Source organism: Nipponia nippon, unplaced genomic scaffold (genome assembly GCF_047370975.1).
Source record: "Nipponia nippon isolate SJK-2023a ecotype South Korea unplaced genomic scaffold, ASM4737097v1 scaffold_9, whole genome shotgun sequence".
Classification (NCBI taxonomy): domain Eukaryota; kingdom Metazoa; phylum Chordata; class Aves; order Pelecaniformes; family Threskiornithidae; genus Nipponia; species Nipponia nippon.
The window spans coordinates 15,767,322-15,795,054 of record NW_028262413.1 but is presented as its reverse complement, the minus strand read 5'-3'; the positions used below and the strand labels follow the sequence as shown (position 1 = coordinate 15,795,054).

At 45.8% G+C, this 27,733-nt stretch overlaps 3 protein-coding genes across 13 annotated transcripts in view; all 3 read right to left on the bottom strand.

Moving 5' to 3' along the window:
* Window positions 1-214: 214 nt before the first annotated feature.
* On the bottom strand, window positions 215-1,708 carry H1-8 (H1.8 linker histone). Its single transcript, XM_087744661.1, has 5 exons — window positions 1,618-1,708; window positions 1,154-1,440; window positions 934-1,066; window positions 780-838; window positions 215-706 (listed from the first exon to the last, which is right to left on the bottom strand). The coding sequence occupies exons 1-5, from the start codon at window positions 1,631-1,633 to the stop codon at window positions 359-361; spliced, it is 843 nt and encodes a 280-aa protein (XP_087600787.1). The 5' UTR covers window positions 1,634-1,708; the 3' UTR covers window positions 215-358.
* A 2,647-nt stretch (window positions 1,709-4,355) lies between these two features.
* Window positions 4,356-11,247, bottom strand: RHO (rhodopsin). The gene is made up of 5 exons (XM_009469932.2): window positions 7,352-11,247; window positions 6,252-6,420; window positions 5,968-6,133; window positions 5,486-5,725; window positions 4,356-5,037 (listed from the first exon to the last, which is right to left on the bottom strand). Exons 1-5 carry the CDS (start codon window positions 7,710-7,712, stop codon window positions 4,918-4,920), a joined length of 1,056 nt encoding a protein of 351 aa, XP_009468207.1. The 5' UTR covers window positions 7,713-11,247; the 3' UTR covers window positions 4,356-4,917.
* Window positions 11,248-11,739: 492 nt separating this feature from the next.
* IFT122 (intraflagellar transport 122) overlaps window positions 11,740-27,733 on the bottom strand; it is a 33,994-nt gene continuing 18,000 nt past the window's right edge. For 6 of the 11 annotated variants that reach the window (XM_087743378.1, XM_087743369.1, XM_087743373.1 and 3 more), the window contains 13 exons: window positions 27,008-27,169; window positions 23,896-24,062; window positions 22,827-22,998; window positions 21,595-21,697; window positions 19,885-20,025; window positions 18,732-18,829; window positions 17,758-17,858; window positions 16,433-16,598; window positions 15,340-15,451; window positions 14,756-14,884; window positions 13,743-13,822; window positions 12,903-13,067; window positions 11,740-12,194 (listed from right to left, as the gene is read on the bottom strand). In XM_087743378.1, coding sequence (XP_087599504.1) covers window positions 12,105-12,194; window positions 12,903-13,067; window positions 13,743-13,822; window positions 14,756-14,884; window positions 15,340-15,451; window positions 16,433-16,598; window positions 17,758-17,858; window positions 18,732-18,829; window positions 19,885-20,025; window positions 21,595-21,697; window positions 22,827-22,998; window positions 23,896-24,062; window positions 27,008-27,169 — 1,686 coding nt within the window. In that variant the 3' untranslated portion in view covers window positions 11,740-12,104. Of the gene's footprint in view, window positions 12,195-12,902; window positions 13,068-13,742; window positions 13,823-14,755; window positions 14,885-15,339; window positions 15,452-16,432; window positions 16,599-17,757; window positions 17,859-18,100; window positions 18,404-18,731; window positions 18,830-19,884; window positions 20,026-21,594; window positions 21,698-22,826; window positions 22,999-23,895; window positions 24,063-27,007; window positions 27,170-27,733 lie in introns of those variants that run through there. The other 5 variants (XM_087743372.1, XM_087743374.1, XR_015701276.1 and 2 more) reach the window with 5 other exon arrangements.

The window sequence follows — 27,733 nt, the reverse complement described above, 5'->3', positions numbered from 1 at the left end:
TGGCCCTGCTGGCTGCCAGGTGTGCCGCTGCAGCCAGCGGCTGGGGACACAGAGGGCACCCCTCCACGAGAGCAGGCATGGCAGAGGCAGCTGCCTGCAGCACCAGCTCACCCCCATGCCACACAGGACAAGAGCTGGGGGATTTTGTCACTGGGAGATGGGAGTACAGGGGCAGAGACCCACAAGCAGGGCAGCAGTCATGCCATTCCATGAGTGGAGTGCAGCAGCTTTATTAACAGGAGGTGAACACAGAATTAAAACCTGTCCTGGGGACTAAAACTGACCCAGACCCTGAGGGCCTGGGCCCAGCTGGAAGCAGGGCTGGGCTCCCACAGGGAGCAGGGCCACCCAGTTCCCCTTACTGAGCCTTCCTGCCTGCTGGGGCTGCCTTCCGCAGCCCAGCCTCCCCCTGGCCGGCTCCTAGGGCTGCCCGGGGCTTCCTCGCCTTGCCTTGACCCTGCTTCGCCTTGGGGGCATCTTGCTGTACCCCCTTGGGTGCCTTCCCCTTGCTCTTTCCCACTGGGGCCTTTCGGGACCCCTTTGCCCCAGCACCCACAGGGCTGCCACCATCGCCCCCTCCTGCACCCTCAGCAGCCGGAGCCGCAGGGGGCCCTGAACGCCCTTTGCCAGGGGCACGGGGGCGGCTGGCAGCCTGCAGGGTCTTCATTCCATTGCTCCTGGGCTTCGCTGCCGCTGGCAGCCGGGCCTGGAGGGGAGAGAGCACCTCAGGCTGCTGCCCTGCCACGAGCCACCCAGCCTCACCCCTGGGCCCTACTCACATCTATGGGCTTTGCCCTCGGCTTCCGCTTCACCGCTGTCGGCTTCTCCTCCACAGCGCCTGTGGGAGAAGGGGCAGTGGATGAGCCCAAGCAGGGGCCTCTCCATGGGGTCAGAGCAGCCCTGGGGTGGCTCATGGCACCACTAGCCCTTTACCTTGCTGTCGCGCACCCGCCGCAGGGGCCCGGGGGGGCTTGGCGGTCCCTTTCCATCCTGGCTTTGGGACCTCTCCTCTGTCAGGATCCGCCTGGCCCGGTGGCTGCTTGTGCCGCAGCTTCTCAGGGGCTAACTGGGGATAAGAGAGGGGTGAAAGTGGGGTCAGGCAGCACCTCAGCCCCCAGCCCCGCCGCTTCAGGGCAGGCAGCCCCCTGCTCACCTTGAAGCGGCCGGTGGCCCCCATGGCGGAGGAGTTGCGGGGCCGCACCAGGTCCCCACAGCTCAGCCCCTTGCTCAGCGCCCGCTTCAGCAGGTACTTGAGGCGGATGGGGTCCACAGTGGGGTACTTGGCCAGGATGAACTGCTTGATGGCAATGACAGAGGTGCCCTTCTTCTCATCCTGGGCCCGCAGCGCCTCAATGACCATGTGCAGGGTGGGGGGGTGTGGTGGCCGCCGGCCTCGGGCCAGCAGACCTGGGAGCCGGGCTGTGCTGGCAGCTTCGGCTGCTGGGAGAGGCAAGAGGCACCTCTTAGGACTTGGATCCAGCCCAAGGCACTCACACCCCTTGAGGGCTGCAAAGCCCCTCTAGAAGCCGAGCAGCCACAACCTGGTTTATCCCCGCAGCCTCACAGGGACCGCAGCCACCAGAGTCCCAGCCCCACGGCAACTGGCAAACCCCTTACCTGGTTGAGGCTCCATGGCAGCACGTGCACACCAGCCTAAAGCTCTGGGCCCAGACAGTCCCAGCTCTGCTCACAGTACCGCTGCCCCTACTCACAAGCTCAGTTCACTTCCAGCTAATTTATCTGATTAGCACCCTAACTACAGGGGCTGGTTAGCAGCTGCTAATTGCTCTGGTTGCCACCCTGGTGGGAGCAGGTGGCTGGGAAGCCGAGTGCCTTTTGCCAAAGCTTTGCGAGGGGCTGGAGGGAGAAGGGGTACGTCCGAGCAGAGGATTTGGAGAGGGGCCGAGAGACAGGGGGTTCGCAGGGTGATCGACGTGAACACGCAGGGGAAAGGCACCTGCCTGCTGCTTGGTGGGTGGCGGGGTGCTGGGACTGAACCTTGCTGACGGCACTTGCTGTGGGGCGGATGGGGAGGCGGCCCACGGCGTGGGACCTGCATGGGACCCGTTCCTGGTGCACTGATGTGACATACCAGCTCCCTTCACCTGGGACAGCCCCACTGGGAAGCGGGGGGCTGCACTGCCAGGGGAGCCTGATAACGGGAGGGGAAAAACAATCCCACAAACAAGAGGAAGAAAATGGAGAGCTGCTTTGCTGGCCAGCAAAGGCAGGAGGAGTGATTCTCCCACAGTAGCCCTAGGTGTGCACTCATGAGCAGGACCCCCTGCCTGCCGAATCCCACCATGCTCGGGGAGAGAGCTCCCAGCCCCACACGTGGGCAGCCCCTCCATGTCCCCTCTGTGCCAACTCCTGGCGCAGCAACCGCCCCATGCTGAGGACAGCATCATCCCATGGGCCAGGTGTGAGCTGAGCCCTCAGCCGTCTGGGGTCCCTGAGGTGCCCAGGGCACTTCTGTGGCATGTCTGTGTTAAAAATAAGTCCTCCTGTGATCCTGTGGACACCTTCCCCGCTGTGCCAGTGGGGTCGGATATTTATGCTACTTTCTGTTCTGCCTGGGCTCACGAGGCCAGCCTGAGTAATTCACCAACTGCTCTTTGGTGCAGGAACAGCGCGGATGTCCCCACCTTGGGGACCACTGTGTCTCTCCACAGTGCACCGCGTCAGTCCCTTCCTCTGTACGTGAGAGTCATGGGGCTTTCGTACACATCGTCTGTCAAAGCCGTGGGCGAGCTGCAAGCCTGAGGAAGGGCTGGGATTACGTGACAGCAGGGCTGGTTCACGGCCCAACTTGGCAGATGTTACCATGCCAATGTACATGCAAAGTGCTGCCCAGAAAGACCTTCGTCAAGGTCTGCGCCCACCTGCAGAGCCCAGGGGCGAGATCCTGGCAGAGGACCAAGGTGCCAGCAGAAGCCAGGACTGGAGCAAGGAGCCAGGAGAGGCACCTATGCCTATGCCCCGCATGCCCGGCTCCCCCCAGACCAGTCTGCTTCCAAATTCCCCAGGAAGGGGCCAGTGGGGACACTGAAGGGCTGCACGGGCTGGCACCACAGCAGACATGGGTGCATCTCTTCCAACCATCTCCTCCTCCTGGATCCAGCCATCACCTCTCTGGCAGCTCCATGATGCCTCCGGCACCTGCCTGAGTGTCCCAAACCCTCTCTTGCCTCTACCACCACCAGCAGCAGCCGCAGGGCTGGGAATCGCGTGGGGTGACAGCCTGTGGGCTCGGGCCAGGACATCTCCAGCGTGTGCTGGGGCCGGTCCGGCGTGGGCGGGAAAGCTGCAGTGCCAAGCATCACACGGCTCCCGTGGAGCACAGCCTCGCAGAGAGCAAATAAACACCAAATCCTTCCTCCTCTTCCCTCCAAAACCAGCTCCCAGATTTGAAGTACATGAATCAGACATCAGCCTAAACACTGAATTATTCATAAACCTCTAATCTTTAGATTTCACTGAATATGCAGAAGTATCGATAAAAAAAAATAATGAGAGAATTGTACTTGCAAATTGCTCTTTATTAAAGGTTTAACTTGCATGGGTTCTATATGTTCCCTATTAGACCTTGCAAAGCTGCATAGGATTAGAAATCAGAGAGGATAATAATGTACAAAAATAGTTTCAAATGTTGATAACACTGAACAGCGAGAAAAACATCTTATTTGTATAACTGAGCTAAAAATAAAAATGAAGAACACTGCTACAATTGCAATATGCCATCTTGTAGTGCTTAAAACATATGTCGACGTCTCTGAGCCATATGCTCCCATGTCTTGCCTGCTACAGCAGGGAGGGAAGCTTAGCAATGCACCGATCAATCCTCAAAAGCACAAGCAGTGGCCAAAACCTCCTACTTGGGCTGATGCCAAACTGATTACAGCTGAAACGGGGAGGTGCGCGGGAGGACGGGGAGATGAGTGTCTCAGGGCATGGCCCCAGGCCACAGGGGGCCCGAAGATGCCTAAGGAGGAATGGCAGCAGTACTACGGAGAGGGAGTGCTTCCTCCTGGGGGGACATCAAGTGGGGCTGCTGCTGAGGGTGCAAACACCGTGTGCATGTTGCTGCGCTGGGTGCCTGCAGGAGCAAGCACCGAGCCCTCCCTGAGCACATCCAATTGCGGCCGCACATGGCTGTGCCATGCTGTGCTGTGCCATGCCATGCCGCCAGGTCCCCTCCATGCTGCCTGCTTGCTGGGCAGGATCCGCAACCATCACCTCTGCAGCATGGAGGGGCCCATGTGCACGGGTGCCCCGTCCCATCCCCCCTGGAGGGGTCACAGTGCCTCCCAGGGCTTCTGAGGTGCTGGAGGTGGGGCAGGGCTGGAGCTGGGAGGACCTGGCAGGGCTGAGGGCACCTCACAGCAGTCAGACTTGCCCCCGGGCAGCCGGAGTGCGGCAGGGCCAAGTGGCTGAGTGGCACCAGCCAGGCACCATCTCCAGTGGCAGAGCTGGGAGGTGGCCCCAGCTCCAGCCCCCACGGTGGCAAAGGCAGGGATGTGTCCCAGCCCCTGCCGGGCTGTCGAGGTGGGGCAAGGGAGGCGAGGGTGGCTCCGCCGCAGGCTGGGGCTCGTGCGTGGTGGCACAGGGTATGCAGGCGTGGCGGGGGCGTCAGACCCAAGGGTCTGTGCTCGGAGCAGGGGGGCATGAGCTCTCAGCAAGTCAACAGAAAAGCACGGATTTACGCCAGTGGAATAGCTAAGCCTTTGCATTTTAATTAGAAAACGTGTGTACACATTTACAGCCTTGTTCCCAGGGTTCCTAGTGCCAGGAGAGAGGATCCTGCCCTGCGGGGCTGTGGCCGTGGTGAAGCGGGGGCAGGCAGTGGCAGCGGCGGGGCCAGGTTCGTGTTCCCGGGGTGGCGACACGCACCCCGAGGACTGGCCGCTCCAGCGGGGCTTACGCAGGAGAGACCTGGCTGGTGGAGACGGAGGAGGTCTCTGTCTTGCCAGCAGACGTGTCCTCATCGCCCAGTGGGTTCTTGCCACAGCAGAGGGTTGTGATCATACAGTTACGGAACTGGAAGAGAGGGAAGCCTGGGGTGAGGCAGGCGGATCTCAGGCAGCTCCGGCTGTGGGTCTGCCTCTGAGCCCGGCAAAGCTGCTGGGAAGCCCCCACCACTACAGCACAGGAGTCTCCTTCCCAGCTGCCTGCTGCCAGCCCCGCCTGCTTCCCGCCCTGCCTGCCACAGGGAGCCCGCACCGACGCAGTCCCAGCTCCTCCACCAAGCCATGGGTGAGGACCATGACCTCCACCTGGGTCATTTCAGATGGGATGGGCTTGCATTTATGAGATTTGTGCAACACCAAGGATGAGCTGCACAGTCACTCTCCTGCATGCCAGAACAAGATCACCTGGAAACAAACTCCTCTCCCAGCTCACAGGTACCTCAAAGTGCTGTAACTCTCTGCAAGCTGTTACAAAGCGAAACACAAAAAAGGAGATCTCCTGGCATCCTGCCAGTTACCTGTTTGTTCATTACAATGTAAATCACAGGATTGTAGATGGCGGAGCTCTTGGCAAAGAAAGCCGGGATGGTCATGAAGATGGGACCAAAGTCCGACCCCTGGTTGGTGAAGATGTAGAAAGCAACGCTGGCATAGGGGACCCAGCAGATCAGGAAGGCGATGACCATGATGATGACCATGCGGGTCACTTCCTTCTCTGCCTTCTGGGTGGTGGCAGACTCCTGCTGCTGGGCGGCAGCCTGCGGGCAGAAGGGAATGGAAACGTGATGGAGCTGGGGAGGGCTGCGCCGGCATGGGACGCGGGGTCAGGGCTTGGGGTAGTTGAGCCGCACATCTGGAGTTTGATATTTCCCCCTTCATGGAGGGCCAGCCTGGCCCCCCGAGGGCCCTTTCTGTCACCAGTCTGGAGCCTGGCGTGGGCCCCTTCCCAGCACTGGGGACGGGGGTGGGCCCCAGTCCACCACCACTGGCAGGTACCCACCTCCTTGACAGTGCAAACCAGGTTCCCATAGCAGAAGAAAATGACTGTCAGCGGGATCATGAAGTGAACCACAAACATGTAGATGACGAAAGATTCGTTGTTGATCTCTGGCTTCAGAGTGTAATAGTCGATCCCGCATGAGCACTGCATGCCCTCGGGGATGTACCTGCAAGGTGAGCCAGGCAGGTCAGCGCCAAGCAGAGGAGACCAGCTGGAAGCCACGGGCGAGTTGCCGCCAGCCAGGCTCCCGCAACCCCAGGCGCCGGGCACAGCGCCCTCCCTACCTGGACCAGCCAAACAGCGGGGGAGCTGCGCACGCCAAGGCCATGATCCAGGAGAAGGCAACACCCATGATGGCATGGTTCTCCCCGAAGCGGAAGTTGCTCATGGGCTTGCAGACCACTACATATCTTTCGACAGCCAGGACAACCAGCGACCAGAGAGCAATTTCACCTGCACCAGGGAGAGAGAGGGATGGGGACACAGGGACTTTGAGCAACAGGAGGAGAAAAACGCACTGATGGCAGCACGAGGCCTCCTTGGACTGTTGTTTCCAAGGAAGACCCCTGGCAGCAGGTAAATCTCCACCAAGGGTTTGGAAAGAGAGATGAACAAAGGCCAAGTGCAGATGCTGTAGGAAGGCATGAGAAGACACCTCCTCACTGCACTGCTGACCCACAGTAACCACTTTGCTGCTGTATTTTGAGATCCATAGCTGGATCCTACCACTCATCCCGGACAGCACCTGCATCTGCAAGCCTACAGTCCCACTCTGAGATGCAGCAAGTGTCCATCATCCCAGGATTTCCCCTCGCTACCCACAGCTTCCCAGGAAACTTGTGCCACAAAGACCAAACCAGTAAAGCAGTTGCCTGTGGCTGAAGGTTGAGCTGAACAGAGGAGGGCATTTTTAGAGACACAATTTTTATTTGACATCTGTTTCGGTCAAAGCCTGGCTGGCACGGGGAGGAGAGCCAGCTTTGCCAGGCTGCGCCACCATACACCGCATCAGAGCGAATGACAGACTCAGCCCCACGAAACAGGAAGAACAAATTTGTCATCTCTCAAGTCAGAAAGCAAGCCAAAAAGATGTGCAAATCCAGCAACTGCAAAATCTGCTACTGGTTGCTTTTCATTGCTGCACTGTTGTTCTCAGGATATTGAGCAGGTGGCTACCAAAATAAGGTCAAAAAAAAAAAAAAAAGTAATTTGTCACTTTCTTCACCTCCCACCCTGAAACACTGCAGCTGCCTCAGCCCACATCAGCAGCAGACCAAGGACCTTCCAGATACCATGTTTTTCCAAGGTCATCTGGCCGTCATCCCTCCCCCTCCTAAAATCTGGGGCAATTCCTGGCAGATTTTTGAATATTTGGAAAACTTACCACCCAGCGTAGCAAAGAAGCCTTCGATGTAGCACCCTGTTACTCCAAAGACAAAGTACCCATTCATTGAAGTGTACATGGTGGTCGTGAAGCCTCCAAAGACCATGAAGAGGTCTGCAACTGCCAGGTTCAGAAGGATATAGTTTAGAGGCGTCCGGAGCTTCTTGTGCTGGATGGTGACGTACAGCGTGAGGAAATTGACGGGGAAGCCAAGCAGGATCAGCATGAACATGTAGGCAGCCAGCGCCGAGAACTTCCAGGGCTCAGCCAGGTAGTACTGGGGGTACTCGAAGGGGCTCCGCACCACCCCGGTCTTGTTGGACATGGGGACATAGAAGTCTTGGCCTTCTGTCCCGTTCATGGTTGTGGTTCGTGAGGTGCCTTTTGCTCTTACTCAGGGGTGTTTTTTGAGTGCAGGGGAATCGCCTCTGAAGTGGGGCTCCCGCCACCTCTCAGCCTTTGCCGTCACCCCGAGGAGAAGTGGCTACACTCACCTCTGCAGGGCGCCCCTTATAAAGTGCCCCCTGGGGTAAGCTCCAGGCATTGGTGTCAGCGCAATTAGGGCTTAGAGAATTATTAATCATAATCATCCAGGGGTAATTGGCTTTCCTGGGAAGGTATTAAGGTGACACCTGTTTCTGGCCCGCACTGTCATTGTTGGAGACCACAGCTCATGGTCGTGTATAAAGAGATAGCTCCGCACCGCACCTTTTATTTGGGGGGGCCCAAACCAGACAGCAGCTCCACTCGCACAGCCTCACTCCTCAGCATGGCTGTGCTCCCCAGGGAGCAAGGGTTTGGGATGGACCCTGCACCCATGGCAGTCTTTGGACCCCACAATCCAGAGCTGGACATCCACAGCTCACCAGTCCACCCTCCCTGGGCACTCAGGGGTGCGCTGCCCGTCTGTGTGAAATGCCTCAGTTTGCCCACAGAGAGAATGGGAGGCACTCTCTCTGCATGCCCACCGGGAATGGGAGGCATAACCATTGGGTTGCCAGGTGGAGGAGGCCAGGGAAAGCCAAGGCAGACGGGGATACTTCTCTTGGCCACACTTTCTCAAGGCTCCCAGGCTGAGCTTTCGGCTCTCGCCAACGGACAGAAGCTCCTTTCTGTCCCCTGCTAACAGGAGGGAAGTTTGTGGTTCAAAACCCCATGACTGTGGGTTTAGGGGCTGCAGATGGTGGCTGGGCTGGGCAGGTGTGGTGTGGTCCATCAGTGATAGAGGGGTGTCCCAGGCCCATTCTTACAAGGGGAAAGCGGGTCCACGACACCAGCTAGTCCCCACTGGAGAGCCATCCCCACCATCACTGCCATTCCCTGTGGGAGGCTGCAGAAGGGTGCTCTCAGGCAGCACGAGCATCACCAACCCTTCTCCCACATGCTCTCAGCCACCTCTTTTTCTGCTACAGGATTTGGCTGGGGAGGTTTGAACACCACAGTGAAATGCTGACGCTACTGGCAGGTTTTCAGTTGTACTGTCTCCTCTGTGCCTGGCTTTGTATGTGGTTTGGGTCACACCAATTACATTGGTAACACCCAATAAATAACCTAGTCCATCTGTCCTGGACAGGTATCATTCCGCACTGGTGCGGAGAAGGCTGCTGGACAAGGGCACTGAAGGGAGGTTCTCAGCTGAAGCCAACACTCAACTTCATATGCTGGTTGACAGACATCTTCAGTCTCCCCAAAACCTTGTAGAATCATCAGATTCCACAGGGGAAGGCATCGCTGGAGCCTCCCATGTCCTCCGTGTCTCTCTGCCTCCCCACCCAATGCACTCCACTGTGCTTGAAATGCTCTTTGTGCCAACCAGCAACTGAGTTAGACCTTGTCTTGTCTTAATTTTTCAGAGGCAATGGGACAACATGTACAGCAGAGTAAGCACAATGAAGCCAACCGCAGAGGATCTCTCTTCTGCAGAGGGTGATTCCTTACAGTTCACACCATCGTGATTAATCTTTTAAGCTCCAAAGCTATTTTCCCCATCTCTTCTCTTTTTTTCCACCCACTGTTTATCCCCTTTCTCGTTAGCAGTCAATAACATTCCAGCTGGCATGCAGGTACCAGCTGGTTCCCCCACGGAGGCTAGGTAAGGACTCTGTCCCTTGGTAGGGGACAGAGGCTGGAGGGGACCTGAGCACCTCCCCTTGCTGTTCGGGCTGCAGCCGGGGGCCTGAGCTGAGCATTCCCTGCAGCCAGGAGCAGAGGAGTGGGTGACTGTGAGTGCCTCATCCAGCACAGGGGGATGTGCCACAGCTGCTGGAGCTCACCAGTGCAAGGTGGGCAAAAGCTCATGCCCTCTTGGCCTTAATAAACTTCTTTCAGTCCTGCCCTAGTTTTTACCAGTGTTCCTCGTGGGTTAATTTAGCACATGCAAAAAGTTTAAAGGCAAAAAGCACAAAGCTCTGTACTCTCTTTAAAGAAGAGAGTGAAGGTTTCCCAGCTTGGTCTAAGTGGAGAAGGTCTACAAGGGCTAAAGTGCTGGCACCATGGACAAAGGAAGACCTGGCTGGCTGTAACCAAAGGCAGGCCACGATCGCTCTGGACAGTCCCAAAGGTCTTCCTTCAAGTTAACGTGAAAATATCACGTCCTCACACACACTCCACTCATCTTAAGTCCCTCTCAATTAACTTTTCACATGTGTTGCCAAGGCCAGAGCAGTGTCACTATCTAATTGCAAATGCAGCTGTCCATAGTTGTACCTGGGCATACAAGAAGGATTAAAGGTTTATCTTCCCAATACACAAATATGCCACCTTAAGCTCTGATGTAAGAAGCCACTGCTGAGGTTAGCAGCTTAGGGCCTGGCATGCGTCACCACGGGAGTACAGCAGTGGGACGGGCAAGCAGTAATGAAGTAGAACAGGGCAAATGGAAGAAAACGGTTGGTCAACCACTCGCAATGACTTCAGACAAAAGCGCCGTGGTGGGACTTCTTGTACGTGCAGGGACTCCTTGTCGTGAAGTTACCTGAGAGTTTCAATGGCGCAGGGCAGTCTGGAATGAGACCATCTTCACAAGGTATGAGATATGTCGAGCATGTTTTTGCCCGGAAAAGCCCAATACACTTTTCAAACCAAGACTGTATTCAGATAGTTCTTTTTTTTTTAAAAAAAAAAAAAGAAGCTTCCTTGCTTGATCCATTTTGTTTCTGTGTCATGGCAAACCCTGTCTATTTATTTTTATCATTTTTCATTCCCACAAGCTCTGCAAATCCAGCTCAGTTCTGGGAGAACAAGCCGAATTCCATTCTGGCTCACATCTCAAACAGCATTGTTTATCCATGTCAATCGCAAAGTCTTCATTGCAAACAGTGACAGATGAGTCAAAAAGCAGATGAGTGATAATTAGAACAGAATGTTTTTGAAGTGGTAAATTAAGCAAACTTGGTCAGGAACCATTGAGGGACTCAGAAACCCTGCAGTGCCATTGCAGTGTTACTTGCAAGAGGAACTCAAGCAGACACAGAGACATCACCAGTCTCACAGGCAAAGTGCTGTTTACACGGTAGCTGCTCTACCAGCATCCAACCACCTCAGCCAATAGCTTAAGACAGTAAAGTAAAATATAATTTCCCACTCAAAACAAAGGGAGGCTGTGACAGACGGGATGTCATAACAACAATAGAACTCATGGTAACATGGGCACAATTTATACTGGATTAAAGTCAAGAGACCTATTGCTTCCCAGCTCAAATCCAGCCCAGCTGGTTGCCTACATAAATTCTCCCGCTGTCAGAGAACTACTCAGTGATCATCCTCAGGAGACTCAACTACCCGGGAGTACGATGGCAGGCTGGGATGGAGTTAACTTTACTCACAGCAGCCATGTGGTGCTGTGTTTTGGATTTGTGTCTAAGCCAGTGTTGATAACACACCAGGGTTGTAGCTATAGCTGAGCAGTGCTTGCACAGCACTGAGGTTCCCCCCCCCCCCGCCCCCACTCTGTGCCCCCCAGCAATAGGCCCGAGGTGGGCAAGAAGTGCCGAGGGGACAGAGCGAGGACAGCTGGCCAAAGGGGCATTTCACACCAGATGATGTCAGGCTACTGTTATTAGGATTACACATGCGACAGTGGGCAGTTGAGGTACTTATGTCTGGGCAGCTTGGTTAGCATGAAACGCATACTTCCATGCACAACCTGGCATTTTGCGTTTTAACAAGGGTGAATTCTATACAGATTAAAAGCTTCGACCCCTCTCCACTTGGTGTGGCTGTGAGATGTTCCTCGATGCCAAGATCAGTGTAACTCTTAAGATCACACTTGAAGAGCTCTAAACTCTAATGCTGTTCTTGCCTAAATGGAATAGAAAAAAAAAAAACAAACCAACATACAAGCTCAGAAGCAGCAGCAGCATTATAGCAAATTCCAAGACAAAAAGGAGTGAAAAATAGTCCCATTTATTTGAAGATCTGTCAATAACGGGTACATATTAAGGAGCAAATCAAGTCCTAACACAAGTTGCAATAAAAACAACGATTACTTCAAGGCTGAACTTGACCTTAGAAACATTCCTGTAAGAATCTGTGGCACTTCAGCTGCTTGCCTGGGAAATGTAGAGGACATTCACAAACAACAGACATTTTCATTTAAAAAAAATAGTTACATTTCTTCAACTCAGTTCCACTCTTATGTACAAAATGGAACAAGATGACTTAACCAAGTTGTTAGGAAAACTCTATGAATCTAAGGAGTGTTTTGCCAAGCCAATAGGGAAGTCTGTCAGTTGAGGTATAAGATTGTTTTTCTTCATTGGTTTGACTCATCTATTCTCCGTCGACAGAACGGACAACAATTATGCTGGAGTATGAGAAGCTCATAGTCTTCTGTGTGAAACATCTGTTAATTAGGAACAGATTTAGGGACAAGTTAGCCTGTGACTAGCTCAAAGAAAATGCAAACTGAGCTCAACAGCTTCTCTGTGGCAGAGACATTCTGAAGCTACCATTACAAGAGAATTAGTCCTCTTACTTTCAACCGCTTGAGAGAGCTATAACCTGAAATAGAGCAGCAAGATTTCACAGACCACTGCCAATGTTGCTGAAAAGGCACAAACCAATTAATTACTTTTGCAGAAGGAAGGACAAAAATTAGACAGTTTCTGTGTAAGCAAACGTGACTGAATTCCAGTATTTCAAAAAGCCATTCCTGAGAGGGGAAGGAGAGGGACTGAACCACAAGCTAACTTAGTTACTGACTGATTTTCCCTGCTAGACCAGGCTGAAAGTCAGAGGGGCAGAGCAAAAAGAAATAAATACAAATCAGCATTTGCTGTTCAGCCAAGGTTTGCTCGAGAGGCTCTGGCTTGCTGTCAGTGCAACTTCTCAAATTCGGCTACCTCAAAGTTTTCAGAAGGCAGCTGTTCCTCTGTGCACCACACAGCTTATTTTTTGGCTTTCATCGCTTTCTCTGTCTCTACATCATTCAGGAATTTGTTGAATACATTTTAAAGTATGAGTTTCAATGAGTAGAATTGTTTCAGGCATAGGGTGCTCAGTAGGGTTTTTTGTTTTGTTTTGTTTTTAAACCTCTCCATGAAAACACTACCTGAAAACATGATGGACACATGGTAATGGAGGCATCTGGTAGCAGGGAACGGTAGTACTGCCACCGCAGTGGCTTTGGCCAGCGTTTAATCAAGACGTCCCTCCGGCTCATTGACTGGAGAACAGCACGATTCACAATCACTGGAACAAATTCTGAGCCTCCTTGCTGCAGGAGAGCAGGTTTAGAAAGAATTACTGTTACCAACTACAAAGCCCTTCAAGGATTAATACTTTGTAAGAAGCAAAGTAAAATGCAGTAGAAAAAGCTAATATAGAATTGGCCTGAGTCTAGTTCCACCAAACTCACCCTCAGTTTTATCAATACCTTCAGCGACAGCAGCATCCAGCCACATCTCTAACTTGGTTTCAGTGAGCTTCCATTATTCATTTTAACACAATTCCTTGTAAATAACACCCATGCCCACAGCCTTTATTAAAACCTCACAGTAACAACTGTTTTATAGGTATACTGCCTAGACACAGAAATACCCTGGGGAACAGCCCCATTGTATCATTTTATGATGATAAAATGAAATTCCAGGAATGTTTACTTTAAGATCTTTGTTGGGTTTTTTGTTTGTTTTTTTCTTTTTTGGGGGGTGGGGTGGGTGTGGGTTGGGGTTTGGTTTGGTTTTGTTTAAAGAGAGGAGTTAACCAGTAAATCCCTTCCCCTCTCAAGTTCCATCCCTCTCTTCCAGTCCCCTGCTTTGTATCTCTCTTGTGGTAGTCTTTGTAACACATTCACACCAGAAGAACAGCATGGATTGCAAGTTAAAATTTTCTATTCATTTATGTCAGTAGCAAGAAAGAAACAACTGGAAGATACCGGTAAGGCTCTTACCTCAAAGCTCAGTTTCGCTGTAAAGGGATCATCATCTTCAATAATATCTGTATTGTCATCAAGCCTCAAACTCTGTGCATCTAAATGCATTTCTTAAGGAAGAAACAGAGTTCCTATAAAACTAGCTGTCCTCACAGTAGCTCGGACTCACAGAATAAATATGAAAGCATACCAGCAGGACTGGTATCCTTGTTGCTCCAAGGGGTCAGAGTATTCTCAAACTGCTACAGTGCCTAGATTGTTATAGAAAGTACTAGAGAAGGGCTTGCTGTGATTCACAGTGACTGGGGAAATTTATCATTGCAGCTGCTGTAGAATGGCAAAACTGACCACAACCAAGTATGACATCAGCTCTGCCTTCCTTCCCTCTCTGCCCCCTTCTGCCAGATGACAAAAAGCAAATGAAACAACCTATTTAAATTACATGTTGAGCAGCTTTAGTCAGAGATTGTGTTTTCTTGTGCATTACTCCACACCTAATATTATATGGCCTCCACAGCAACTGGGAGCTCTGGATGCCAAAGCATTACAAAACAGGTTCCAACAGGAATGCTTATGAAGAAAGTCCATGCTGGTTTCCCTTGGCTAAGAGACAGCAGCCTCTTAAGCAAGCCGTTATTGGAAGTGAATAATGCACTTCAGATTCCCCCCCCCTTCTTTACAGAAAGCAGCTAAAAACAGAATAGGTAAAGCATGATGTTCCATTGTTAAAAAGAAATATTTTACATGATTAGAAACAATTTTTTCTGACGAAAAAGCTTTACGAAAATATTAGGTTTAGTTAAAACATCACTTTGGTTGTTATACTAACTTGAAAAGGTAACATGATGCAATTGTATCACTTTGGTTGTTATACTAACTTGAAAAGGTAACATGATGGAATTGTACTCACATCAGTCATATGACAAAAAGAAAATTTTAAACCTAAGGGGGGGGGGGCAGGGGATAAACTCAAAATCATTGTTTTTTTCCCTAAGAAAAGGACCGGAAACCAATTTTAATCAAAAGGATACGGTCACTCATCATCTCTTGCCATTTATTCTCTCTTTTATTCAATCTTGGAGCTTCAAGATCAATGAGAGCTACAGCTTCTTCATCTGTGATGCCATCTTCCAAATAGAACTCAACCAGATGCAGTACTTCTAAAGGGGTGTGAAAAGCAAGGAGCATTTGACCTGCAAGAACTCAGAAAATGCCTCCTAGAAGATACTGTGCCCCTTAAGAAATGAACACCCTCGGCTTCTATGACGGTGGTGTTCTGCCCACATGTCCTCATGAAGCAAGTTAAATAAAATAAAATTAAAATAAACCAAAAATGCCTCAACTTCTCAAAGGATTGCATCTGGGTTAATGAAACGCTTTATACGTTTGGTGCCTCATAACAAAGCAATGCTTTACTGCTGCTGCTGCTATCTTGCAATGAAATCCAACTATCCCTGGGACAAGAAGTTAACTTAGTCAAATCTAACAACATTAAAAGGAAAGATTTGTTTGTCCAAATAACGTTGCAGAGAGAACAAATTAAGTACTAACCTACTCTGTTCAGTTAACATTTATCTACTTGAAAAGCACAACGAAATGTGATATTTCAACGCACCATAGGAGGAAGCAGAGAAGACGAAAGGTTGTCTGCAGTTAATGCACACGTTCCCCAAGTTATTCAGCAAAGGGTTGTTGGTAGAGCACCTATAACACAAGGGCACAAGCTCCTGCAAAAACACATACAGAGCACGGTAATCTTAAACAGACCAGCACATCCTGAACTCTTTGTTTTCAATTAAATATGGGCTCCTTTGGTTTACACCACTGATATTACATCAGCGCTAATCTGGAGAAATACTGCTGTGAAATCAGATCCTTTAACATCTGAAAATGCTTTCCCTTTTTAATAAAATAGCAAGTTTTCACATTAAAAATAGCTGTCCTCACCATTCTAACAATTAAATTTTCACCTTGCCTTTGCAGTAACAGAAGCAGGATTCTGCATCAAATACACCGTGACAAAAGAAGTCGAAGAGAAGGTTACCAAAGCGAAGTTTTTTTGCTCTAAAGTTTGGTCAAATTCAAGTTCTCCAATTAATTCATCTCTCTTCTTTTCAAGAGCACAGTTATTTTAGGCAGTTCTTAAGATTGTATTTCTATTATTTCAGGTGGCCAGGTGCATGTTCACTCACACAATGCAATTTATTTTTAGTGAGTACTCCGTAAGACATGGCTTTATAGAGCACTGCAGAAAGTCAGACTTCAGTTAAAGAAGAAAAGGTGTTAAAATAAGACTTAAGGAAGGAAGGTCATTCAAGGGATAGGGGGAGGAGGGAAGGAGTGTGAGGAGCGGGACAAATGAAAGTGACCTCCAGCTGGAGAGAGAGACAAAGACTGTGGAGTAATTGCATGTGGATCGGAGAGAAAAAGGCTTGAAAGAATTAATAGGCAGAGAGGAAGGTAGATGCAAGACAGGAGAGGGAGGATGGAAGCTGCCCATAAAGAAAGGACCGATTTTAATTTGTTCTCAGGAGCAAAAGGAAGTCTGACCTGAAGAATAACAATAAAAGGACTGTGTTTCCAGCAGAAATACAATTATATCACAGAGCTATGCATAATATATTTCAGATATTTCTGTGCATACAGCAAGTCAGATTCTTGGATTAGGCCACATATTAATGATTAACATGAAACACATCACAACTTACTTCACTGTCATGGAATGGCTTGGATCGGATTGTCAGGCTGCCCAGCTCAATTGATTTCTGGAACCTAGCTGGGATCTGCAGTCCCTGTAACTTGTCATAGGCATGACGAGCCAGTTTATATGCACCAAGAGCTTTACTCTGTTTTGCCAGGGCAAATAATGTATTGCTATAACTTAATTAAGGAATAAAAATACAAATGGCATTTAGGAAAAACTGCAATACGCTTTCTAACCAGAGAAGTTGTGCAATGAAGCATATCCTACACTGGTACTTTAAACAGGCTTCAACAAAAGAAATCTATTTACATAACTCCATTTAAAAACAGTGTGAAAGAACTCTCAAAATGTCTGTGGGTAATTACTAACAAGATAAAGAACTGACCCTACATAAACATTGCTTTGGTTAAATATTCTGACTCCATTTACAAAATTTCAGGGTGAATGGATTTTTCCCTAGCCAAAAAAAAAAAAAAAAAAAAAAAAAAAAAAATCTTACTACACCAGCAACCCACGGACACCAACTAAATACACATGATCTTATTGGAAATAAAGCATATGCTCTGCATCATTGACCAAGGGCTGTCTTTCCCTTTCATCAGTATATAACAGTAACTGCTGTTTAGAAAGCTACTGATCCCAAGGCATATTATGAAAGACTATACATTTATAAGTGAGGAAGTTATGAAAAGGAAAGCTAACATCCCATCCAAAGCCATAAATGAAGTGAAAGCAAGAAAATCAGGCCTCCCTGTGGCATCCAGTGACCCTTCTTGTTATCTTTTACAGACAGGTGCATTTCCACAGGGTTCACAGAGCGTTTATGAAGTACTCTCCAAAGATGCAATATGCACTAACAAAGCTGTGCAAATGTTAGCCTGACAGACACTACACAGCTACACAAGCCTCATGTGAAGCAAAAGCTCCTGTTTCCCACCCCCCCTCCTGTCTCAGTTCAGTCTCCTTGCAACAACACTGTCAAGATTCGGAGCCAACATCCTGCTGCAGTGACTGGTATCCTAGAACTTGCTTCTCTGACAAAGGTGATACACCAGACTGGGTGGGTGGGTTTGAGAATTACACATTAGTTGATTTGTACAGCTCTCCAAAACTATTAAAAAAAAAAAAAGGTAGCGCAGTTAAACACATAATGGTTTGAAGATGCTGATTGTTTCCTTAGGGACAAAAGTCAGTTTCCATTAACTATAACCAACAGCTGAAACTGAAGATACCCTGCAGGAGATCTCTGCACTGTGGATCAACATCAATTATTCCTTTCATGTATCTCACAAGATAACTTCTAGATTTCGTACTGTATTGGAAGGATACACTTTTGAGATCCCCAAAGGAGTCTCCTTTGTTAAGCTGTGAAGCAGAAACCTGGAAATATTGAAGAGGGTTTCAGGCAAGTGGAAACTGAAAGGCTCCTCCTGCAGTATTAAAAATACAGACACATATTTCTAAGCCGGAAAATCAACAACTCATATCACTAACCTTCACAGTGCTAGGCATCTCAAGTACTGTGTTTCTTTCATACAGTTGCAAAAAGAAGTGCTGGCAGAATATAGCAAGTGGATTTTGCTTGTCTTTATCACCAAAGCTCATGCCTGCTACATGCAGAAAAATGAGAGAGATCCATGTAGCTAAAACAGAATCTTTAACAGGCTATTTAAAAATGAGGGCTGACTGGCCAGCAATAGTGTAGAGTCTCCACCACTGTAAGGTCTGAAGTAGTCTGACCAGCAAAGACCAACAGTGGCAGCAACATTACTATAATTGCTGGAAGTAGCAGGAGCTCCTCACTCATGAAGGAGTTTACACACATATTTTGGAGTAGTTCACACACATCACTACTGATACATACACCACATTGCAGGAATCCCTAAGCTAGGGTGCCTTCTTCTGTTCAATCTTGTTTTCCCGTGACTAAAGAAAAAGCCAGCTGTAGCCTATGTAGGACCAGAGGCTCAGGTGCCTGTGGAACCAAACCAATACAGCTAGTAAAAAAGGGCTGGGGGTGGGAAGTCAGTCATCGTCGTATCTTCTACCCACACTGAGACAAGCACAGATCTGCTAAAACTGCACTGCAGTTTTTAGCAACTAAGACAACAGAAGTTCTTGTACAGTACAGCAGAAGGCTGTATAATAAAATAAAGACATAAATAAAGTTACTATACAGTATCACTGATCTACACTCAATATTTAATTGCCTGAAAAGTCATTAATTATTCCTAGTTATTTCTGGACTCCCTAAAGAAAAATGCTCAGGAAGCATAAATACACTTCTAAAGTGAGTATCTTACAGTGTATCTTTGAATAGAGTGATAGACGTGGTAAACTTCTGCCAAATGCTGGAAGTGATGAAACTTCTGTAACATTTCAGTCTTCTGTCGTTCATTCTCTGCGGGAGGCAAAGGCATTAGTATAAGTCTCCAAGATGAGTCTATGAGACTCAGTTGGAAGAAAACAGCATATTAAAATTTTAACGCCAGCGCTTCCAAAAGAGGTATGTACCAGTTCAAGTGTGTCCCATCTACCTGTGCAAACCACACGTTACACAGACTTGCCATTTTTCTGAGCAAATTTCTGGTCTAAAACAAGCGTGGTAAAACACAAAACAGTTGAGGCAACGGTTTTAACAGCTAGAGGCTACAGCTTAGTTAAAGGTAGAAAATAATAGGTGTGCATCACTGGAAACCTCACCCAGAACTTCAGAGTTTACAAATAAAATGAGTTTTGAAACATTTATTTCATAAATATTATATATACTACTAAGCCAACTGGAAAAGTTTGCAACTCTATAAAATACCTGAATGGTAACAGATCAGCACTATCATGCATCAGCTGAACTAAAAAAGAAAAAAGGTACTTGTAGCACCAGGCAAAAGGCAGTATTATCAATCTTTTGTATTCATTAAGACTAAATTACACCTAGTAACTACTGGCTCCACCTCTCTCCCACTGAAATACATTCAGAAGAAGGATGATAGCTAACGAACAATCAGTTTTATCTCTGTTGGCAGAAATAATTTGTAAAGCACCTCTCCAACCTATGTTCAGGTGCTAGATTTATCTTACACTCTAAGACCATCTTTTATTTACTAGTACTTTAACCCTCCAATAGCTTCTCTAATTAAAGTGTGTTGTGGGAAGGTACGTGAGGATACATAGTCCCAGGAGACACGATTTTGATTCCAGTCAGATTTCAAAAGGAGGCCTATGCATGCTGACGTTGCTGTTTTGCTTATTTGTTTTAAATAACCACATGGGAAAACCAGGGGGACTACAAAAATAGCACAAGCCGGAGTTATGCACAGCATCAAAAAAAAAAAAAAAAAAAAACCACAAAACCAAAGCCACACAACAGTGAAGGAGTTGCAGCAATGCTATCACAATACAGTAATTGTCTACGTGCACAAGACAGTAACAAATACAAAATTCCTCTCAGTTACTTACCTTGGGCTATATCTAAACACTGCATGGAAAGCATCCAATAATAATAGGCTGCATCGTTAAATCGGCTTTCAACCACAGCATTGTGCGTTAGCTGCTCCAGCACTCTTACAGCTTCACTCTGCCTGCCAGCCTTGTGAAATGCTACAAAGAAGGCCAACAAAGAGGATTTTACAGTGCGATTATATCAATTACCCAAAATTAATGTTTTAAAATTAAGAGCAGTCTATTCAGCCAATATCAAATAGTCTATCCAGGGCAGGATAAAAAGGATTATACACTGGTATTTTTCTCCTTGAAAGCAGCGACACTAATGGAACATGAGAAGAACCTGAAGGTATTTTGTGGCTTTTGCACTGTCTCAGCAGCTTTTGAGCTCATAGATTTTGTACAACACTGGTTGTTTTTTTTTTAAATATAGAAAAGAGCAAAAATGCTATGATGATTAGATCTCTATACAAACAATGGCAACCTAAACACTGAAAATCACAACTTCATTCAAAACTACAATAAATTAATGTTTGAAGTTAATGCTCTGGTTTGTAATGCTGAGTATTTTGAAAGAGTATAGAATTTACTATATCCTTTTATTATTTATTAACAGCATTTCTTTATTTGATGCTCAGAAGCCAGTATAAAGTAAGATCCTGAATTCTCACCTGGTAAACATGCATTTGGCAAACACAGTCTTCATATAGGGTAATGGGGATGGGCGGGGGGGACGACCCAACCCCCCCAAAAAACCAACCCCACGGCACAATTGCCTCCTGAATTCAGCTAGCTCAGATATAACCAAATTCTCACACAGCTACACAATGATCCCTAGCTCACCCAGTTCTGGGGTATTTATATTTGCTGAGCCACAGCAGCACAGAGCTTTGTGGAACAAACTGGGACCAATATACCCATATTCACAGAGTTCTATGTGCAAACTACCAAACTGCCCTAAAACCAGGTGCTCAACGGTTTGGTGCCGAGACACCCAAACTACTTTTGTGTGGAGACAGATTGTGTCTGGCATGTTCACTAGCTTGGCCCTTATAAGCAAATGCAGTTATACACTTAGATCTGAGCTGGCTCTGGAAATCGCAGATGCAACAGTCACATGGAGCTGCACCTGAGAAGCATAACCATACTAAAAACATGCTGGCTCCACATGGAGCTTGCTTCAACATCTCCTTGTCCCTGGAACAGTTTATGAATTAAATTTTGAAGCCTGTCCACATGATGGAAGGTTGACAGTTCTCTTTAAAGGTAATTTTATAAGCCTAACAAAATATATGAAAATTCTTAAAGAAACAGGAAAATTTTACTTGTACAAACCCAACATGACCTAAATGTAAGGAAAAACTATGCTTTCCATTCAGGTATATAAGGTGGATGCCATATTTTGAATTCTATTGTGATAAAAATATTAATAAAGACAGTTCTGATGATATGCCAAATACTGTTGCCACATGCCACACCCAGATACACAATGCAATGGAAAATCTGGACCTGTATTTAGATGCCATCGTTTTTGACAGATCCATCACATTTTCTTATCAAATAAGGAGACTTCCAGCTACTTTAAGACCAGTAGGAAAAGACAGATTCTATTTGGTTTTGAATCCCACTGATAAGAAACTCTCCAGGGCAGAGACTGCATATTCTGTATTGGAAAAGTATGGAGTAAATTTTGATTGACCAGTGATCTGTCAGTGACATTCTTACCTTTTTGGGCTTCTTCAAATCTATCATTCTCTGCTAGCCACTGAGCATAAGGGACATAGACATCATCTTTGAATTCAGGATGCTTTTCACTCAAAGCAAATGCCTGAGGTAAATAAAAAATTCATTTTTAGAATACTGCATGGTTTAAACAGTTAAAGGGTTTAGAATATTCCATGGGATCAATCCTTTAGCTCTAAGTAAATTCACAATAAAAATACATACACGGAATAGAGAGTGTAATCCATATTTTTTCCAGTATGAAACTAATGTATTTTAAAATAAAAAGCAATCAACAACAAAAGAAGTTAAGCATAGTAGAAGCCTGGTTATTGAAACAGGGAAACTTGAAAGTGATTATCTAGGAAATTTAGTAGATTTCACAGCAAGAGACAAAAATATTTTTACTGAATATATCTTCTAAAGAAATTGAAGTAACACTATAAATGCAGTTCAGATTCACTTTCTAAACTTGCTACCTAGTCAATAAAGGACTAAGGACACAATTTTGCAAAGCACCCATATAATTGGGGGTGGGGGGGGTGGGGTGTCAGTTGCAGCAGCACTTTGAAAACATTTTCTTAGGAAACTACACCTATCAAAAACTTAATGTGAAGAAAACAAGAACAAAATTAATGGTGACCCCAGCTGTGAAGTGGGTGGTACTGGCAAGCCCCTGTTTTTATGCAAAAAGCCAGTGAAGTTAGGACTTTACCTAATCAGAAGCATCAATCCAGTTATAGAGCGGCGTCCACACTAAAACAGCACATGTTCATCAGGTCTAAATTATGTGTGTGCTGTTCTCACTTTGGTGTGTCCAAATTATAAATAATAGAGTTCAAAACAGAATTTCCCATTATATAATAATTATTTCTTCTTTCTGATGGACTAGAAGCATCCCATGGATTACCATAGGAAGTGGGCAACTATAACTCAACAGGCGAAAAAGGTGTTCAGAAGCAAGACCAACAAATATTCAGCCAGGAAACTAAAAAACCAAAACCAAACAAACAAACAAAAAAAAACCCCAAACCAAAACAACAAACCAAAAATGCCACCAAACAAACACTGAGCATACAAAATTACCTTAAATACTCTGAATCACATTTACAGAATCTTCCCTTCCTGCCTCTCCCCTTCACTACAGTGGTGGGGGAGCAGACATTTGTCTCCCTTTCTAGCAGCCAGAGACAATAAGTAGTGGTTTTAAACACAGACATCAAGGGCACGCTTACTTCTTCCCAGCGATGAGTCTCCACGTGGAGATGGACCAACGCTTTCAGGTCACCAACCTTCATGTAGGTTTCTGCTGCATAGCCAGGGTTATCAAGTTTCTTAAAATAGAAGGCACATTTTGACAAAGGCTCACGCTCAGCTTTATCCAGTTTTCGAGCAATTTCAATTAACCTAGACCCAGTAAAAAGAAGCCAGATGTTTCAGGTTCTGCCTTGTTGTTTTGCCTTTTGTTGAATTATTGTAATAACTTCACTTTTGATCAGTTATTGTTGAATAAGTATCATAATAGTAGTACCATGCAACACTGTTTAAACAGTTTTCAGTAAACATTCCAAACTCTTTTTTTTTTCCCCCTTTTACAAACTCGAAACCCTTTCCTTCAATCTTTACTCATACATGCAATTCCATATCTCAGACTCTTTGCACAGTCATGAAGACAGAGGGATTAGGTCCTACGTGACTAAGTGACATGGGACATACTTCCTCAACCCTGACCTAAACAGAAGACTCCTGAATAAACATTACCCCCACACGGTAAAACTGAGGCAAGGGAAGGCTGAGTGACCTGTCCAAGATCTTACGGCAACTCCGCAAACGACCGAAAGTGTCACCTATTGCAAATCAAGAAGAATTTGACCAGTGACTGGAGTAGCCCCAGAATTTCTAGGGATTCTGTGCTCCAGTTGTCTTCTCTACCCACTAGATGATTATCCTTAACAGCTTAAAACAACAGAAATAGGCTATCACATATAAGCACTGCTGTGATGATTACTCTGAAAAGCTTAAGGCATGCATATTTTAGAAGACAGTCTCATACTACAGATGAACCCAATCATTCTCTTTACTGTTGTAATGCATTTGTTTTCATAACATATTTATGTCCCTGCCCTCTAAACATATGTAACTTTTAAAACATTTTTAATTGTCGATGTGCTTCAAATACTCAATCTGATATAAACAAAGGCACATATCAAACAAGTTTTGTATTATTTTAAAATTATGCAGAATTCGTAAAAACTCATTTGAGCTTTCATTATATATTATCTCTGAGATGGAACTAAAACCTACATATCAACCCAGCCATGGTCCCCACTGATTTCTATGGCCTTCATGTGCTCGCCTGCAGAGAGGTACATCTCCACTGCTGCTTTTGGTTCATTGATATTCTTGGCCCAATCTGCTTGTTTTTTTATTAGCATCTTTGTGTCTTTGGGGTCTCCAGATCCCAGAAAATCCTGAAATAGTGCAATACAAAAGTTTGTATTACCTTCTGGTCACAAACATTGTTACAGTCCAAATTCTAAAATACATAACGACTTTTTAAATTAATTATGCCTCCTAAGAAGAGAAATACTGCATACAGAGCAACATGAACTGATCCAGCCTTCAGCAACTAATCATCAAGGCCCAATGTTTGGTAGGAAACAATGCCAAGTCTCCCATTTAGATAGTTTTCAATTAAAAAAAAAAAAAAAGTGGGAGATTCTGGGAGGGCCAGGAGAAGGACGGTACGTACTCCTCAGAGGTAATAAATATGTCCCCACTTGATTTCTTGGAAAGCTTGCTTTTACTGAGCCTGTTTAAGTGGATACAAACTATGATTTCTGCATGCTTTTCAGCAACATGCCTTTCCAGAACAAAATAGTACTAATCTCAAAAACTGTAATAGATCAATTCCAAGTTTCGGATTTTCTTTTGCAAGCCAAGAAGGTACAGTTTCATCCTCAAAGATGACCCGTCCCCACCCCACGCTTAGCTAACAGTATACCCACTTAATCATATGTTAGCATCAGGATGCCCAGCCACAAATCAAAGGCTCAAATTTCGTTTTCTGCAAATACACTTGATAATTATATTATATCAAAAAAGTTCTTTTATAAGGATGGAATGACAGCTGCTCAAAAGTGAGACTGACTCTGAACTACTGGTTGGACTTCTGCAAGGAACACAAACACCAAGCCTGGATGCTGTGACGATGACCATTTTGGAAATACTTCTAGTAGTTTGTTCAGCTTCTTCTGCCATTACCAAAGCCCTGGCACCATATGGTTCACATCTGTTGACATCGTGCACCAGGAAAAAAACCAACAACAACAAAAACCAAAAACCCAAACAAAAAGTACTTCAACACCAAAAGATCTATTAAGGGCAATTTTGTCTGTTAAGAGAACAGGCTACTGCCCATTAAAACAGCTTCTATCCAATGAAAAATTAGAACACAGGAGAAATGGAAAGGTGAAAAGAGAGTGGAAAATTACCTTATCCTCTGTATTTCTCGTAAATTCTGGTTGAAGTTTAAAAAGAACAAAACAAAACAACAAACAGGCAAAACACCCCCACAAAAAGCACCCACACAACGGATCTGTTCCACTACCACAATTCACCAGTTTCCCTGACACAGCCAGTCGACAGGTACAGAGCTATACCCCCTCTCTCTGTCAGCTCTCAAATGAGCTCCATGGAGGATTTTGCTCTAGCATTAGCTACTGCAACACAGCCCTGATTCCAGTGAGTAACTATGAAGATGTCATGACAATCTTTGAATATGAAAAACTGAAGCGAAAGAATCAAGTTGAACAGCATCTTTGACACAACTTGTTTTCCAGCTTAGGTCACCAAAATAAGCCCCAAATCAAAAGCTCAGCTTCTTACAGTATAAAGAGTTTTTTGTGAGTTCTCAGTAATTTGTGATCTGGTACTGCGATAACAAGCCTATGACCAGATATCAAAGGACTTCCTGACCTCTGCCTCCAGTCTGGACTCTCTAGCCAGAGCTAATCAAAGTCAAGCACAAGCACGAGAAATCAGATTCTGTAAGGGTCCCTTTGCGTAATTCTGGCAGTATTAAAACAAACAAACAAGCCTCACCACAAAAACACCCCTCGCCCCCTCCCCATGTATCTTTCCTTGGAAAAATAAATGGCAAACAAGGGGGTTTTACATATTCTTCCATGTATTGTGCACTCCCTGCACAAGAAGCTTCCTTCATATGCTATCAAGTACCTTTAATTTCCTCTGCATGGAGTTACTCTCAAGGATAGGAGACACAAGACCTTTTGCTCTCTGCTAGTTAAATATAGACGTGACTACAGCCAAGAATTAAAAGATTCTTATGAAGACTTATGGGAAAATTTTCATCTATGAATTACATTTATGTTCAAGAGGAGCCCAAACACTGAAGCTAACAAAGACTCATCAGCCAAAAATAGTGGAAGTCAGACTTACATCAGCAAAGCCGCAAAGTATTTATATTAAGCTCTTGGAAGAAAAAGATCTCTCTGTAGCACAGTTTGTGGAATCTATGCTAAAAGATTTTATATGCATGTCATGGTAAAGTCTTTGTCCTGTATTGGGCAGAATAAGGCTCTGATGAGTGACGAATAAGACTAAACAGTGCATGCATTCTCAGGGATTTTGATAAGAAAACACCACAGAAGACTTAAAAGCCAAGTAATGCTTTCTTATTGCCATATAAAAACATCACTTTTTAAAACCATATTCAATTTATTTCTACATGAAAACAGAGTTTAAAAAAAAAAAGCCAAGACATTGAATCTTTGGAAGAAAATTCTCTAGTAAACAAAAGCATACTAGGTTAGTATATTATACACTTATAAAATACATCAATATAGAACTAACATACCTATTTAATTCAAACTCTGAGAGAAAAATATTGTTGTTACAATATGGAAGTGAATTAAATGCATGGTGCAGTCACCTCCACTTTGCATGTGTACTACTTTATTATCTTGGAAGACAAAAACATAAAAAGGGACTCTTGAGCGAGATAATGGGGAAGAAAGAGTCATAAAAACGAGATTTTTTTAGTCTTTAAAAAAAAGAAAATTACTATGGATAATACTATAAAGTCACCTTTGGTGGTGTCCAAAAAAAAAAAAAATCCACTGAAAAGCCATGAATTCCATGGCCACATTTGAGGCTATACAAAACACAATCTGCTACCTCAGTAGTAGACTCTGAAGAAAAAGGCTACCATTACATCTGGACATAGAAGATAGCCATTTTTCCCCTTATAAACCAAACAAACTTCAATCAATTAACTGAGAAAATGAAGTTGGAATTCAAAGCCTGCGTTTCATCCAATCCTTTTGTAGGATCGTACTTGGAAAACAGTTACATTAATATTTCTGCATTTAAATATTCAGTTGCAAACTATTACCTTTGCATAGTCAAACATGCGTAAATCAGAGTACATATTGAGAGCTAGGTTTTCATGTCCACTCTTTTTGTACAACTTCGCTGCCTCATGGAATTTTCCCTGATAGGCATAAACATCTGCTAGGAACAGTTCATTGTTGTTTTCTCCACGCTTCTTCCGCTCCTGGGAAAAAAAAAAAAACAAAGGGAGATGTAGAAAATATTCCAGATGATCAGGACCTAGGTGAGAAATAGCCATTGAAGAGTTAGATTTTCAGGCTTAGCTTTTAACTGTTAATAAGAATCTGTAACAGGATATGATAATTATGCCTCTCCTACATTTCTGGTGAATTTATAATTAAAGGATTAAATCCTTCTTAATTAAAATTAGGAAGAGCAAAATTAAATGTCACTATACAAACCAAAATGATGAAAAATCACTTCTCTTGATTTCACACAGGAAAATGAACACACGCTATCATTATGCTATGCTATTTTAAAAAAGGCATCTGATGGGTTCCTTATTTTCTCCTGTAGAAACTCACTAGCATATCATTTGGCAAAATTAACAATATGTGCAGGTGGGATGACAAACATGAAAATAATTGCTAGCAATAAGCAGATTCAAGAAGTATGTTAACCTGCCTCTGAATAAAAAACAGTATCACCACCACTGTCCCCACACGCAAGAGCTCATGATTTCAGGTAGGCAGCAGTTGCTTCCAGAGCACCTGCACGTACTCTCCTG

Bases quoted from the DNA above. Each gene is read 5' to 3' on its own strand.
- H1-8 (XM_087744661.1), bottom strand. The intron at 839-933 runs GTAAAGGGCTAG...CTTCTCCCACAG, and splicing joins GGCGGGTGCGCGACAGCAAG to GCGCTGTGGAGGAGAAGCCG. The intron at 707-779 runs GTGAGTAGGGCC...TCTCCCCTCCAG, and splicing joins CGAGGGCAAAGCCCATAGAT to GCCCGGCTGCCAGCGGCAGC.
- RHO (XM_009469932.2), bottom strand. From the start codon at position 7,712: ATGAACGGGACAGAAGGCCAAGACTTCTATGTCCCCATGTCCAACAAG. The intron at 6,421-7,351 runs GTAAGTTTTCCA...TCCCTGGTGCAG, and splicing joins CTTCTTTGCTACGCTGGGTG to GTGAAATTGCTCTCTGGTCG. The intron at 5,726-5,967 runs GTGGGTACCTGC...TTCTGCCCGCAG, and splicing joins TGGTTTGCACTGTCAAGGAG to GCTGCCGCCCAGCAGCAGGA.